At 45.4% G+C, this 15,418-nt stretch overlaps 1 protein-coding gene across 3 annotated transcripts in view; it reads right to left on the reverse strand.

Annotated features, from left to right (window-relative positions):
* RAB11FIP3 (RAB11 family interacting protein 3) overlaps positions 1–15,418 on the reverse strand; it is a 105,839-nt gene that overhangs the window by 24,725 nt on the left and 65,696 nt on the right. For 2 of the 3 annotated variants that reach the window (XM_075010708.1, XM_075010707.1), the window contains exons 4-5: positions 9,153–9,340; positions 5,583–5,759 (exon numbers count right to left, since the gene is read on the reverse strand). In XM_075010708.1, the coding sequence (XP_074866809.1) occupies positions 5,583–5,759; positions 9,153–9,340 (365 nt within the window). Of the gene's footprint in view, positions 1–1,563; positions 1,699–5,582; positions 5,760–9,152; positions 9,341–15,418 lie in introns of all 3 variants that reach the window. The other variant, XM_075010706.1, reaches the window with a different exon arrangement.

The raw sequence follows: 15,418 nt of genomic DNA on the forward strand, positions 1-15,418 counted from the left end.
ACAGGCGGGCGCTCAGGCTGATGGAGTTGAGACCTTTGAAAGCTATACCCATTGGTGTAGCTGTTTACTGTAAGAATTCAGAGGTATGTTGTCTCGGTTAGAAGCGTCGCAGCGGCACAGCCCTAGCCTAGATGCCATAAATCCACTGCTTGGAAAGGCAGGAAGCAGACTGATGGAAGATTCTTCCATCGGCCGAGTGACGGCTACACGGGGCTTAGGTCGGCTTAGCTGCATCACATCAAACAAGAAATGACACTTTCCGCTGCCCTGGCAATGTGATTCAGTTGAGTTGAGTTATCTTTGTAGTGTTTGCTAGCCCCAAATCACCTGTCCAATTTCTGACTCACTTCCCATTTTACACAGGCCTCTAATTCCAGGCTGTGCCTTAGAAAGGAAAAAACCAAACAGCAACAGGCGTGGAATCTGATACCACAAAGATTCGGCTTCAGGAAGGGCAGTTCCTCAGGATAATCTAATAACGTTAGTCTCTTCAGACCCCCACCGAGGAGGCTGATTTGTAACCAACTGCTTGAAGCGAACCCAGTAGTACAGGCTATGTTACAAAACAGACAGGTTGGTAGAATAACTACCCTCCTGACAAAGGCGGTCTCAGGGCTTGATGAGCGGCATGCTTACCCAATACCGATACAGGATTGCAGGCCATTAAGGAGGGAAACTGTTATACATCTGCTAGAACTGGAAGGGACCTCAGGAGGTCAGCAGGGCCAAGCACCATCCCTAACATCTATTTGCCCCAATCCCTGAATGACCCCCTCAAGGATGGAGCTCACAACCCTGGGTTTAGCAGGCCAATGCTCAAAAGTTATCTTACACTGATCTGAGGAGATTGGCCTCAGACTTGACCTCCAAGCAGGAATTTGCTTCACGTACCATGGAACTTTTAGTGGCTCCTTAGAATGAAAAAGGCCTCTGCTTTTAGCATCTCTGCCAAAAGAGCCCCAGAGAATTCAAGTGACTCACTGTGGAAGATAAAGGTTTGAGTTACCCCAGCCAGGATCTAGTTTCTAGAGCATCTTGGTATTTCTGAACTAGCGGCTTGCAAAACACACCCCAATACCCACTTAGCTGGCTACTCATATGTAATGTTTTCAGTCTAAGTTGCCACCTAGCCATTTCTCCCAGCGATACACATCCTGAACACAAACTTAAGACTTCCTTTTAGTCTTAAGCAGTCTTATGACACAGAGTGCAGTCATCAGTGCTGCATTCACGTAACAGGCAACCAACAGTACATGCAAAGGGACCGACTGGAGTAGAATGAGAGATTCCCATTGTCAATATCTTTTTCTCACTCCATATTTTGGATCAACAAGACCCTTGTTTTGCTTCTATAAGGACTTTTATATGGTCACAGGGTAAACTGTGAAGACCTGGAGAATCTAATGGCTCTTTTACATCGGATTCTCCATCTCTTTCCCACTGGTCCTTTTTTGAAGGAAGCAATCGAGTAATATCACTTGGGAAGTGAGGATGACAATGAGTGTCTCACCTCCTTCAGAACGTCGTTCGAACAATTAGAAGGCCGCGCACGAAACCCGTTACCTATTCATTTCAAGATCATTCAGGCGAGCAGAAAGATCCTCGAGGCGGTCGATTTGTTTGTGGCACTGGCTACAGTAAAACTCAAATGCCTCATCAGTGATAATGCTGTGCAGTTTCGCAATGACCGGGTTGACGCTAGAGAAATCACAAGTGTCATTTTAACAGGACAGAACAGACCCGTCTGATTTCATCTGTGGCTTCCACAAGTTAAGCGGCTGTTTGGAAGGTTGGGTCCTGGGCCATTTCGTTGATACACTGGGTCAAATCATCCCTATTACAAGCAATCACTTCTCCACATTTTGTCCCCCAGGGGTTCTGCCCACTTACCCCAGGGACGGGCTGGGACAGTTGACTTTTTCTGATCTCCCAATGTACTAGCCAGGCTGTAGGGCACCGCTGTTTCAGAAGCTCAGTGGGATGTTAGGGTGTAGGGGGAACATCCACCAGCATGCGGGAGAAGGTTTATCAGAATTCTAAGACAGCTTTTAGACAGCACTAAAAAAACCTCTATCTGGTTTGCCTGGCTGGACTCACAGCCTGGGCTGACACTTTGCTGCGATGTGATTTAGTGTGAAAGCCAAATATTTTCAGTCAGACACATCACTGAATCCCACCGGGAATGTTCAAAAGACAGATTGGACCTGCTGCCACAAGATGAAAACAGGGCAGCGTGTTAACAGGTAGGGCTTTTGTTTCAGAAAGCAACGTGTTTCTGAAAAGCAACAAATAAAAAAATAAGAGGTCCTTCACTCACTTAAACGTTACCTTTCTCTCTAAAGTGGCACGGATGCGTTGGCAGGAGCCGCTTAGGTTTGTTGATATATAAAAACTATAGGAAGCCCAAAGATTGTGAGGTGAACTTGTTAGAAAAGACTTTGAATTGCTTTACCAACTGCTACAGATTGTCAGATTTTGGTCTTCAGTGGCTTATGTAGAACACAAGCTACTAATCAATGCAGTGACATTCGGCAAATTAAGCAGCACACACTTCTGATGACTGACTAAATGACTCCTATTGTATTCAGTGTTACAGCAGCCTTAATGGACCACTTCACCTGGAACGGTCCCTTGAAATTGATGTGAACTACTCACGCTACACAATCTCACCAAACCTTGCATTTAGCTGTACCAGTTTCCCAGACCCGACGAGGAGCTCTGTGTAGACTCACAAGCCTGTCATTTTCATCAACAGAACCCAGCCCAATAAAAAAAATTTACCTAACCCACCTCGTCTCTCTAAATCACCGGTAGTTTCACGAGTTTTGTAGTAGTAAAGAGTACGTAACATTGCTGGAATACAGCCCATCCTCTCTGAATGGCAAATACTTCTGGAAGCCACACATGGTAAATCAAAGGAAAGTTAACAGTGAAACAGCATGACACAGAAGTTTAATCAAAAAACAAGAAGAGACAGAGGTGTGAGCAGACAGAAAGGAGGTTAAAAACGTCACAGTACTAGTTAACCACATGGCACAGATTGATAGGGCTTGTCAAGCAAGTGGCCCCGATCCCACTTAAGTGCCGAGTACCCTGGCAGTTAATGAGGGTTAGCGGTTCACCAGCTCCTGGGCGCCCCACACTGACTTCAAGGGGAGTTTCAGATGCCCTGCCCCTCTCAGGATCAGGCCATAAAGCTCCGAGTGTAAAGTCTGTGCCATATTCTTGGGCCTCCTTACAGATCACACAAAACTTTTTAAACTAAATCTTCTCTGAACAGTTGAGACCCATTTTCAGCTGGGGTAACGAGTTTCTGAAGAGGTCTCTCCTCCCTTGAGGGCTGATGCTGGGTGGCCTAGGATAGCTACTAAGTTTGCCAGATTGATTTTTATTAAAAAAAAAAAACTAACGCGTCGAAACGAGGACCCTCATTGGCGAAGAGCCGCATCTAAAAATAACCCCATGGGAAGGTTCCTCCCAGTTGTCACCTGACTAGTAGTATCTTTTAAAAAGCGTTTTAATCACACTTCAAGAAATGCAGTTATACGCAGGACTACCTGCGGACTGGGTGGGGGAAGTACCCTGGCCGTTGGCCTCACAACCTGCTGAAGGCCTGGGGATACCCTAGCGTCACTACGCTGACCAGCGTGCGTTGCAGCTCACCTGAGCACGTGGCTCCTTCCCCCATCTTTTGCGGCAGTCGTGATATTGCCTGGGTGGGGTCTGTTCGGTGCTTACCGCAGAAAGTACGTCAGTATGCATGAAAAAGAGCAACGGCACTAAACCTTTATTTCAATCACCAGTGTTCCGGTGCACCTCTCTTGTAGTGGCATGAATGGACCAGGGAGGAGGCAGGACCCAATACAAGGAGTCCCAAATGAAGCATTTGTTAAAGGTGAGGATTCAATACACCCTAAGGAGCTCCATGAACTGCAGCAGACAGCAGGGGCATTACTGTCCTGACTCGGAGAAGTTGGTAACCCAGAGGGGTGCTGAGAGATAGGATTGTCCATTACACACACTGCTTCTTGTACCAAACAGCTCAGCAAGAAAAACAGTTCCTTTCAGCACAAGCCAGCTGCACCAAACGTGGAGGGATATCGTTTAGGAAAACGGTATATTATCCTCAGAGAAAACTCCAAAGAGGGGACTTATTGCCAATGTGCATCTGGACAAAAAACAGGAGAGGGGGCAGACCTATTGTCCAGTGCAACATTAAGGTACTATGTCTAAAGTCATCTTCTGCCATTGGTTTGGGACTTCTTTGGCCTTCACTTTAGCTGGACTTCCAAAGAGAGTTTAATGGGAACCCAGAGCAGGAGAGAAGGCCAGCACTGTAATCCACATCCTCCTTTGCCAGAAGGAAGACACTCTCATGCAGAACATTATAGAGAGGGAATCAAAGCTGGGCTGACAGTCGTGGTTACGGAGGCTCACATGGAAAAGAAATTGCATTTGGATACTACAGGGAAAGTAAGAAAAACGCTATGTCAGTAGCTTCTGGATTCTGGGGCTAGCAAAGATCATCTTTATTGTCTGAGATGGTTAAAATCACTGGTGGAATTAAAAAGGATGCATATGTGAATTTCACAGAGGCTGTTCCTTTCCAGACCAATGAAAGCCTTAACACCCTACTGCTTTTTAATCTGGCTTTGTGAATCTTGTGAAACAGGCACGTGGCTTTTACAGTTGGGGTAAAAAAGCAAGCACAAATGGTGTTTCCTGGGTGGAGCCACTGTATGTACCATTATCCTAAAGAGAAACCATCATATATTTATTTGTCCCAGCAACATCAGGCACATATTGCAATGGCATTTTATATACTCCTGTTCCACAAAATGATTTCTGGAGACAAAATATGGGCTTCTTAATATTGAACGCACAGAAAAACTCCTTAGTGTGCTTTATGTCCACAGGAAACTTCCATTCAGATGCAGCATTGGGTCAGCATGAAGGAACTCTTCCTTGCTTTTTACTGTTTTCTAGATGGATTGTTAACTCATAAACCAGAACCAGCAATTTGTTTGTGAAAACACACTAGCTTCTTGGCCAGCAAGTTTCTGATTCCAAGCCCTCTGTTGTATCCACTGCCTCCTCCTTAAAGCCTCGTCTGCTGTCTGGGGCCGGCTCAAACAGAGGAAGCGGCGTCAGCTAACGCCAGCAGGCCGACTTTCTACATGCGAGTCAGAAAAGGAAGATTTTTGAATCAAGAGGCTTCAGCAAAGGCCGGGTGCCAGTTTTCTCAAAGCACAGAAGGTGGCATCAATCACATGCCTCACAGGAAAAGAAAAAACAACAACAATTTTCCCCAGATTGACGCGAACCTGAACCTCGCCCAACAACTGCTCCTGGAGCTCCGAGCAGCTTTGGTTGGGCCCGTGAATGATCGCTCTGAAAATCGACTTGGCACGAGATGTTTTAACCTCACAACTGTCCAATCAATGGTGTTCAACCTGATAGGATTCCCTCTGTGATGTAGCTAATAAAGGGAAGTAAGTAGGCACGCCCCCCCTCCCCCCCGCATTAAAAATGCCATGCAAAGGGAGGAGAGGCGATATGGGCAGTACAACGTGCAATGTTACCTGGGCGAAAGGAAAGAGGAGCTGCTAAAGCTGGTTTCCCCGTTACATAGGCTGTCGGAGAACAAATCGGCTTCATTCCCTTCTCCGTAATCCTCAAAGTGCTCCTCCCCACCGATTACGGGAACGAGGGAGCGATTGCTGAGGTCTGAGCTCAGGGGCAGGTCGTGGGGGTGGGACCTGTTGGAGAGTAAAAAAGAAAGGTGTAAAATGTTGCCAGGAGAGTAGCTACTCCAACGGTGCATGTTCCCCCCACATCTCCAACAGGGCGTATTACGTGCTGACTCAGCGCAAAGGGCAAACCAGTACAGCACATGGAAGGCTGCAGCATCCTTTGTGCAGTGCTTGGGCCTGGGAAGATGCAACACAAGGGCTCTGGGAAAGCGTGCGCCAAGTCCGTCAGGTGCCCATCAAAGCTGGCACCGTGGTAAATGCAGCAAAATCTGTCTCAGATGCACCAAGAAACTTGGCCCAAGGAGACTGTGTAGTTTGGCCTGTAAAACCAAGCGTGAAGTAGGCTCAGCTAGCCGGGGAGAGGAAAAAGCGAAACCATTCCTGATTTAACCCAAAAGTCACACAGTCAGCACTACACCCTACGCATTAGCCTGGTATTTCACTTAGTGCCGTGTAATCCTATTAAGAGCCAAGGACTGGAGTTTAACCCCTCAGTGGCGCAGATCCTAGTTGGTTGTACAAGGCAGCTCTTCAAAATGTCAGTTTCCTTTAAGTCAGCCGCCACCCTAAAGAGCTCGTGTTTTAAGCAGTCGTCAGCTGGATAAAAGCAGGAGGCACGGCTGCTCTTTCCACAGGGCGGACATCAGACTCACAAGAGACATTCGTTTTAGCACGTTAAACCTTACCTAAAAAGGCCTGCGATTTATTGCTGATCTCCCACTATTGCATTTGATTAAGCTAGGCTATCCAGACCATCATCATTCATTAAGAACGTCCTGCTTTACATAACACTTCTCATCCACACCACACTGTACCCATATTAACTAGTTACACCACAGATTAGGGACTCATTGATGGAAAATTCTGATGAACGGACACAGAGTTTTTATGAAGCTCTAGAGAAAGTAGGGCACTGTCACAGCCAGCCACTGGAGACAGTTTAAGACACCCCAACTGTGGCTTCAAGCAGACACAAACTATTCCAAGTAACAGAATAAAGAATAAAGCTTATGTACCACCATCCTTCCTTGGCTGCAACAGCCATCGGAGATTCTGTTATTTAAAATTTCTGCTATTTATGAAGACTTGGCTTCTTATTACATTATCCACTCACCAAAGGGGAAAAAATGCATCATCCCAACAATTTTAAATCTACTGTAAAAATTAGAAGTAAGTCACGGAGACAAAAACATTTGAGAGAGACTTCAGCCTTGATCTGCTAACAAGTTTTCCACCCATGCACAAGACGCGAAAGTTGAGTCTGACAGCAAATAAATTCACCTTCAGCTTTCTGGTAATCTGCAGAGCTTAACTGTACTTCCTTTGTGTGTAGGAAATCTAACTAGCTCTGCCCTAAATTATGGTTTCAAGCCTCAGGGTCTGTAGGAATACCTTTCGTCCCCAAAGTAAGTGCCCCTCCTTTACAAATGAGCGTAGGACACTCAGGGAGGTAGATCCCTTTAAGAACAGCATGGGCCCTACGCTAGCGCAGTGTAACAAAACACATTCTTGTGTTGTTCCATGTGTACCTAATGTAGGCATTAAAGCCCTACCCTAATCTTTCTGATCAACAGCTGAAAATGTTTACTTCTGTTCCCAGTCTAGAGGTACACGGACTTTCATATCAGCGGCTTAAAGGTCACCTTTAAAACTACCTGCAGCTGGAATGGCCTTACTGTGTGTGATGGAGCCATGGAAGCAGAAGGAACATGTGAGGGGGGCCCTGCCTCAGTGCTTTTAAATCCTGCAAACTGCAGACAGATTTCTTGGGTTAACAGTCTCGCCTCCCCTCACCATTTTCAATTCCTTAAGCTGCCGTCCACATTTTACCCCAAAGTTTAACACTGATTTAAAGCCCTTTTATAAACTATCTGCACCACATAGGGTTTTACAGGCCACTGCCTGACTAAACAAGTAAGACTGTGGAGGGGAGGAGAACATCGCCCCATAAACGGGTCCCCTCCCCTGCTCTTTAACTGAAAGGGTCCCAATTTAATTTAAAACATCCCCCAAGCAAAGGCTTTTGTACCTACAGGCAGGCGAGTCCAAGACAGGCAGCCACTCTTTCGGAGGGCCGGGGGGAACACACACAGGCCGGCATGCTTTGCTGGCCGTTCCTTGGTTACGGCTAGCACCGTTCAGTGGCCTAGCAGCTCGGAAGGCGATTACACACTGAGGAGTTAATCAGTGTGGCACAAGAAAGCGCAGTCAGCTAATCTCCTTGCCTTTATTACCCACAGGGCCTCTCAGGGAGGCAGTCTTTCAGCCCCGCTCCAGAACACTAGCTCCCCACGGTGAAAAGTCCTCTCTCACACTTTTTTTTTGAGAGAAGTGGCTTTAAACGCACAAGGAAACTCCAACCTGAATGGCAGTCCAGAGGCCTCCGGAGTCGGTGAATCTGCTTCTCAACCTTACAGAAACCTGATTAACTAGTGGACTGTAAACCAGAAAGGCTAAACAAGTCTTTATTTCAGCACAGACTGAAGAGGTCATTAGGTTTCACTGGTAAGCCATTACTTGGAGTAGCATCTGACAGCTTCCCAGTCCTTCCCTGTTATCTCTTCACCATCCTCTCATTTACCTCTCCAAGCCCAGAAGTACCTTAAAAGCAATGCCAGTGCTGCTCCAGAAGCCACATGAGAGATGTCTTTTGCACAACCCTCCAACCCCATTTTTCAGACAAAAGTCAGTAAGCCGGAGTTATGGTTACTCATGCAGATTGCAAAGCAAAGCGTGGGTGGGAATGCTCAGAACACTCCTATTTTAAGGAGCTGAATACCCAAAAATATCACTTGAAGTGGTACATTACGCATTCTGCTTTGCTCCATCAAGTACCGAGAGGGATCTCAAGCCCCGGACAGAGAAGCAGCTTGACAACAACTGACGGAGTTTAAAGGTTCAAAAGTACTTGTGGATGGTGCGCAGAAAGGGGCACTTCCTGTGTCTAGGTTCCAAAAACAGATTGTCACACAGAATAAGTCACTAAAAATAGGCTGTTCACTAACTTTTGAGGGTATTTAAAATCTTGTATATAGAGCTAAACACACTAACAAGCTGTTCAATCTAGAAAGACCTAAAATCCCAAAAGTCCCTGGCTGGACCCCGTTCACCAGGGTTAGCTGCTGGCTGGCCACTCGTGCTTTATCTACCTGCCGGTCCACAAATCTGGCTGCTTGCAGTGTCTGTTGGCCACAGATCGCCGTTCCAGCCAAGAAGAGCTGCAGGAAGCAATGTCTAGGTCTGTTCCGTTTCCCGCAGCTCCCACTGGCTAGGAACGGCACTCCATGGCCAACAGGAGCTGCAAGTAGCCGTACTTGTGGGTCAGCAGTGAATGCGGCTCTGTTGCCATTATCTTCCTCTCTCCCTCTTACATACTGGTCGGAAGGAAGCAGCACTGACCCATTCTCTGGTTCTTCTATGGGATCAGTGAACTCTGAGTGCACTGTGGAATCGATAGCACTATCCGTTTCTACTTCGTCGTGCATCTCGTGATGTACCAGCGTGCCGGTGTCCTCGTCGGTGAAGGTTTCACACTCGCTGTAAGTGCTCTCAGAGCCCATGTAGGCGCTGTCGGTCACCTCATTTGCCTGTGATAAAAAAAAAAACACAACCGAAAAAAAAAATCTTAGCTAATCTTACTCAATTTTGCTCTAGGACAGGAACAACAAACATGTACCTCCTCACTGAACGTAAGTAAGATGCAGGCAAGAATTAAGGATTTAAAAAAAAAAAAAAAAAAATCAGATCTCAATTCCAGGAACTGTAAATCACGACCAGCTGTGAGTGCCCAACGCATACTGACTAACCACTTGTAAACTGACACGTGTATCAGAAGAGATCAAATGATCCCACTAACCCTAGAATTTTGGGCTTTCAGATACAACCATTTTCTGCAATGTACTATTGCTTTTAGATTGCGCGTTTTGATGTGGCTCTCACGTCGGCGTTTAGAAGTCAAGTACATTTCGGACACATCTGCAGACTAACTAAGTAAAAAGTGTAATACACAAGAGAAGTAAAGGCTATGTTGGAAGAAAATAGCAAGCAGGATCAGCGTACTGCCTTGGGAGGAGGTTTGCAATTGGACAAATGGTTCAGCTAATCTTATCCCTTTTCTCCAATTCGTTTTAAAAAGTTTGGCTGTTTAGCTTGTTGGGGTCCTGTGAGGATCACTGTGAAGGCTGCAATCACGCAGGCATTACTGCTGCAAAGTACGGTTTTCTGCTGTTGCGAGAAGTCTGCCACGCCTCAAAAATTCAAAAATAAATTTTGTTTAAAAATCTTTAAGACAAACACGTAATTTGCAAGAGTTGAATCCCTTTGAAAAGTTACCTAAGAGCTGTTTATCTCATGGAGCCTTGGGGGAGAAGAAAGGCCAGAACATCATTTCAAGGACCAGAAACCCTGACTACTGTAGCACTTTCCAGGATCTCTCACAGCTCTACTCTCATCAGCATAAGCAAGAGGTGAGAACATTAGCACAGAGTGGACATGTTTTTAACCTTCCGTCCTCCAGACCCAGAGAAAGCTGCCTGCCTTCTGCACACATTGAAAACCTTCCTTGGAAAGGATAGCCCTGGCTCTGATCTCACGTCACTCAGATTTAGACCAGTAAAAGTTGACTGATTTCAGTGGTGCTACTCCCAGTTTAGACTACTGCAAATGAAAGCAGGATCAAACCCCAGCTGTGACTTCATTTTGAAAACTGATGCCTGGGGACAGCATGAGGCCTCCTTTCCATTCCACCCTGAGCACAAGAGCACCCTTGCAAACAAATGCGTCAGAGCTGCTATAGAATTGGTGTTTTCAGTTTTGTGCGCATCTTGGTCCAGAGCCTGCAATGTCCTTCTGTTGTGCAAAATAGCATCGACTCCTGGGCAATTTATCACAAGTGACTAACACTTGCACAAACACACACGGTTGTCACTTGCTGACTCACGTTTCCCAGACCAGCCTCCACCTTAGAAAAACGTGCAGCCTTTGCCACGGTGAATAATTTGTGAATTCATCTGCAGTCTTGCACACTGTTGGGTGCTTCTACTCACACACAAGACTAAGGGAGGCAGCAGGGAATGCATATGAAAGCGCCTGCTTGGCGTGCAACACCCGAGATGAGAAAGTTCGATAGCCTGAAGTAGGACGCTGGGAAAGGGGCATGTTAAACACAAGCCATTGCGTTGAGGGCAATGGAAGGACTTTTGCCTTGTGAAAGAAGGTAGAAATTTATCAGTTCGGTCCATGAACCTACTCTCCACTTGCTGGCTCTATGGAACACAACCCATTCAAGCGCTACATTGTTTTGTCCCTCAGTAAGCAGACAGCTGAGGCCCATTTGACCCATACCTGCCTGTTTGCAAGCAAGGTCCCCTGAGGATCCAACCACCAGAAGACACCCCGGGAGGAAGTGCTGGGATAGAGCGACACACACAAAGAGGCACGTAAGGCCCTCGCATGGCAAAGCTGTGCTCAGCATCGTGCTTGCGAGTAGACTCGCTGACTCCTCAAATAATTCTTTTCAAAGCACACTCCTAAAATGTCACAGCAAAGCACACATGGTTGATCCTTATAGGACCAGAGCGTAAGTCACCAAGACGACAAATTGAGGTAGGTCAGTTTAATTCTGCTCAAGTGGCAGTGAAATCATAGCCAGGTTGGACCTCCCTGCTCTGGCACCCTCAGGACCCGAGCCATCCCAAAGGAGGGAGTTTACCAGATCAGAGGAGGTCAGGTCCCTCCGGGCTGCCCGGCTCCAGCCAGCTGGACTCCTCGTCACCGCAGCTGGGGCTCCCTGCCTCGGGCTGGCAATGGCTCCGCTCCCAGCCAGGAGAGCTACGTGACATTAGACTGGTTGAGCCACCAACCGCTAACAAACCTCTGCAACTGGGACTCTCTGGCCCAGCAACATCTGCCGGACCATGGATGTTGCTGGACCAGTGAGTCCCAGACGAGAGAGGTTCAGCCAGTAGCTAGCCAACAAAGGAAAGAGGCTTTCACTGACCTTAACATTAAGCACTTGAAAACATATTCGCAGATATAAAGTATGTGTGTTAGCACTTTACTGGATCGGGGCCTTACTTCCTATAAGGGATGGGCAGAATGAGGACACAGGAGATCGGAGGTCAGACGTGGGACAGGTAGAAGATGCATCACAAAGCTCACTGCAGCCTGGCCTCCCACGTTAGCTGAGAGACACGTTAGCACAGCACGTTGGTGAGAATTACTTGCATTCTAATACCACAATACTAATGGGAAAGCAACTACGTCTGCTTCTGCTATTGAAACAGAATGTTTGGGGAACTGGATACATTTTTATGCTAATGCAAATTAAGCCACCTGAAAGCACTGACTAGACCTCCATTAAAATAATATGCGGGGTTTGTGGTTGCTGCATTGGTCTGGAGCCAGTCACGTTTCAATGATGGACAGAATATTTCCAACAACACAGATTTCCTCCACACGACGGTATTTAGAACAGGCCAGGTTCTTGGTTTGCAGGATGCAAACAGCTCTGCCACAGAGTTAAAAAGAAACCAGAGACAACAGAAGGTTCCAAGAGGCAATATGAGGGCACATCGACTCTGTGTCCTCAGCTGCCAATGACTAAAGAGACAATTGAAAAATTTTATCTATGTTTTCCCACTGGTTTAAAAGAAAGTCTTTCAATAATATTATGTCCAGCTTAGACCAAAACAAAAACTTTCCATTGCTTTTCCAAGAAAGAAAACTTTCCAATAAAGCCCCTAATATTTTAAGTGTTTTAAATCACAGAAGTAGTACAGAGGAAAACTGCTTTACAAATGTAAATACTTATATGCTTCATACAAAAATACACAGTTACAGATCACTAGCCTGTCATGTCATCTACAAAACCCAAAAATATAAACGTCAACTAACAGTTAAGAAGATAGCAATTATGCACTGCCCACATGATAAACATTCTCTTTCAGTACTGTACAAACATTTCATTACAAAAGTTCAAGGAAATGTAACTACGTGGAAAGTCTGAAAGATTCTCAGCTGTTTCTGAGATAGAAGAAAGCAAAGTGGTAGACAAAAGCCAAAACTTTGAAGCCTTTTTTTGAAACAACCCTCAATTCAAACATAGGCTGATAAATTTTCCTCAAGTTTTGAGACCAACACTCTCTTTGGCTTTCAAAGCATGACCATTTTCATTGTCCTCCTCTCCATTTCTGCCTGGAAAATTGACTAACACAAGGATTTATAACAAAGTAATTACAACTTTAACTACGGACAAGCAACCACATCTTTTATCCAACACAACGCCCCTCCATCCAGGATAACATGGTAAGCTAAAGCACACAGAACTCCGATAACATCAGGAAAAAAATGGGAAGCATCCATTGTTTCACAATACACAGATTTCTTCCCATTGCATGACTTTTAGCCATTAGATCTTGGATAGGTATAGTGCCATCCTTGTGGCATGCTAGTGAAATGAAGGGAAAAAAGTTGTGCATATTCTTGTAAAAGTTAGCAAAAAACAAACTGTACACATGACTTCCTTTCCCACACATCACTTCCATCCAATCTGAACAGGCCAGCTGCTATTGAAAAGTCAGCATTTTACCTCAGAGTAACAAATATCAAATACTGGCCAAGCTGAAAGGCCTGTCAAGCCACCCTGCACTTACAGTGAGAAATAGTTTATCTGCAAATTTTGACTTTTATACCTATATTAGATGAAAGTCTACCTCACACAAAACATAGATAGATAAAAAGAAATTCTACACATATGAAATCACCCGTACGGATATTTACTTTACGTAAAAGGTAAAGTTTCTTTTTATTGAACTAATGTGTTAAATCTCCCATTAACGGAATGAAGAGAGACCTGATCATTCGTAATTTGTGCAGCACATGACAGGCTCTAGTAGGTTTTGGAAGTTGCTAGATGATCAAAGTCTTCTTTTTTATTCCTGATTAAGCGCTGAGCACATTTCTCAGAATTTGAAACCAAAGGCTAACTCATCAATTTTTACCCAACACTGAATCTGACTAAAGGTTAGATTCCTGTTCCATAGAGCACCAGGCATCTGCTCTAATTTTATAATCTCACTAGCTTCTCTGTTTGCAATAACCTTCTCTTCAGCATGTACCTTCTGGTACATAGTCTCTACCTAAGAATATAAAACCTTGCTTTGATGAGCACAGATTAGGTGTTCCTTTCATATACTGTAATTTGTATGAGATCCTGAAAGGTATTTTTAAAAAACATATATCCCTTCTCTCTTTCTGTCACACACAGACACACACGCTGGAGTTTCAACTTCTTGAGGAAGCCAAGTGTTCTCTCAGTGGAACAGCATGCAGGACTTTGTGTTTTACATTTCACTGAACACGTTACGTATTAAAGCTCAAAACAAAATGCAAGGAAGACAGGTTTACTTGTCTTCACCTAGTTCTCCTTTTTCAAAAGCAAGGATTAAAAGTGTTCCAAAGTGAATACCTACCCTGGCAAAAACACCGCATTGCAACTGAGTCCAGAGTTCCTTTTACAGCTCCATTTAAGCAGCTGTCTATAACCACCATGTAAAACGTTTGTAAGAATTTTGCCTTTATATCAACAAGCAAGATGTAAGCGCATTTTCAAAGAACCCCCTGAAATAAAAGCACATCTCATGTGTCGTGTTACCACTTCATAAAGGAACAGGACTAGTGGATGGGATAAATCTGATTTCATACACAGAATGCAAATGAACGATTGTGACGTAACCTGAGTTACTGGAGGTAAGCACCAGGGCTAAAAAGCAGTACCAGATGGGTTAATAAAAGCAGCAGAATCTTGTATATGCAATGAATCACATTCCCCTTTGAAACGAAGCCTAACTGATTAAACAAGCTTTCTTCAGGCCTGGAGAAGGCATTTGTGGTGGCAGTGGGAAGCATTTTTATGCCATCACATATGGGCTAATCAAGCCCTTGACGGTCAGATTCAAATGGAGTAATGCACCCACCGACACACAGTCTTAGGGAAAGTAGTTACACAAACGCATCGCCCTGTTTCCACTTACCACAGAATAGTTCTGTGTTATCTTCCCTTCTTGCCACATTCCTGTATCTTGGGGCAAACTCCATGGTTGTGCAAAGCAATAGCAGAGTACGTGGACAGATCAGTTCCCCAAGGACCTACAAAAGGTACTGCTCTGTCCCAGACTGCGAAAGAGCAGCTTCATTTACGGCAGTAGCCTCCACCTGCTCGGGGAGGTTAAAGTGGAGACAGCCAGCAGGCACACAGCTCTTCCTCAGACGTGCTCCTGCTGTACGTCCGCCACCTCACAAGAGGAGAGTTCCACTCTATGACATTCACTGAACCCGGGCCAGCTTTGAACGCGCAATGTCTGGCCCTCTGACCATTGCTACACTAGGGCAAGGAATTCATCTGTTTCATAAAACCACCAAACCACTGCCACTGTACATCGCAATTGCTTAGCACATTTTTATCTGGGGATCTCAAAGCACACCACACACACTCACTCATTACACCTCCCGTCATCTCTTGCAGGTTAGCACAGTGCACATACTCTCCTTTCATGCTGTCAAAAAGTGCTGAGGGCTGTCTCCAGCACCTCTGGCAGTCCTCACTACTAAGGAAAGTCAATACAGTTTTTGGGGTTCTATTCCACTATCTGACCCTTCTCTTTTAA

Source organism: Carettochelys insculpta, chromosome 16 (assembly GCF_033958435.1).
Source record: "Carettochelys insculpta isolate YL-2023 chromosome 16, ASM3395843v1, whole genome shotgun sequence".
NCBI lineage: Eukaryota > Metazoa > Chordata > Testudines > Carettochelyidae > Carettochelys > Carettochelys insculpta.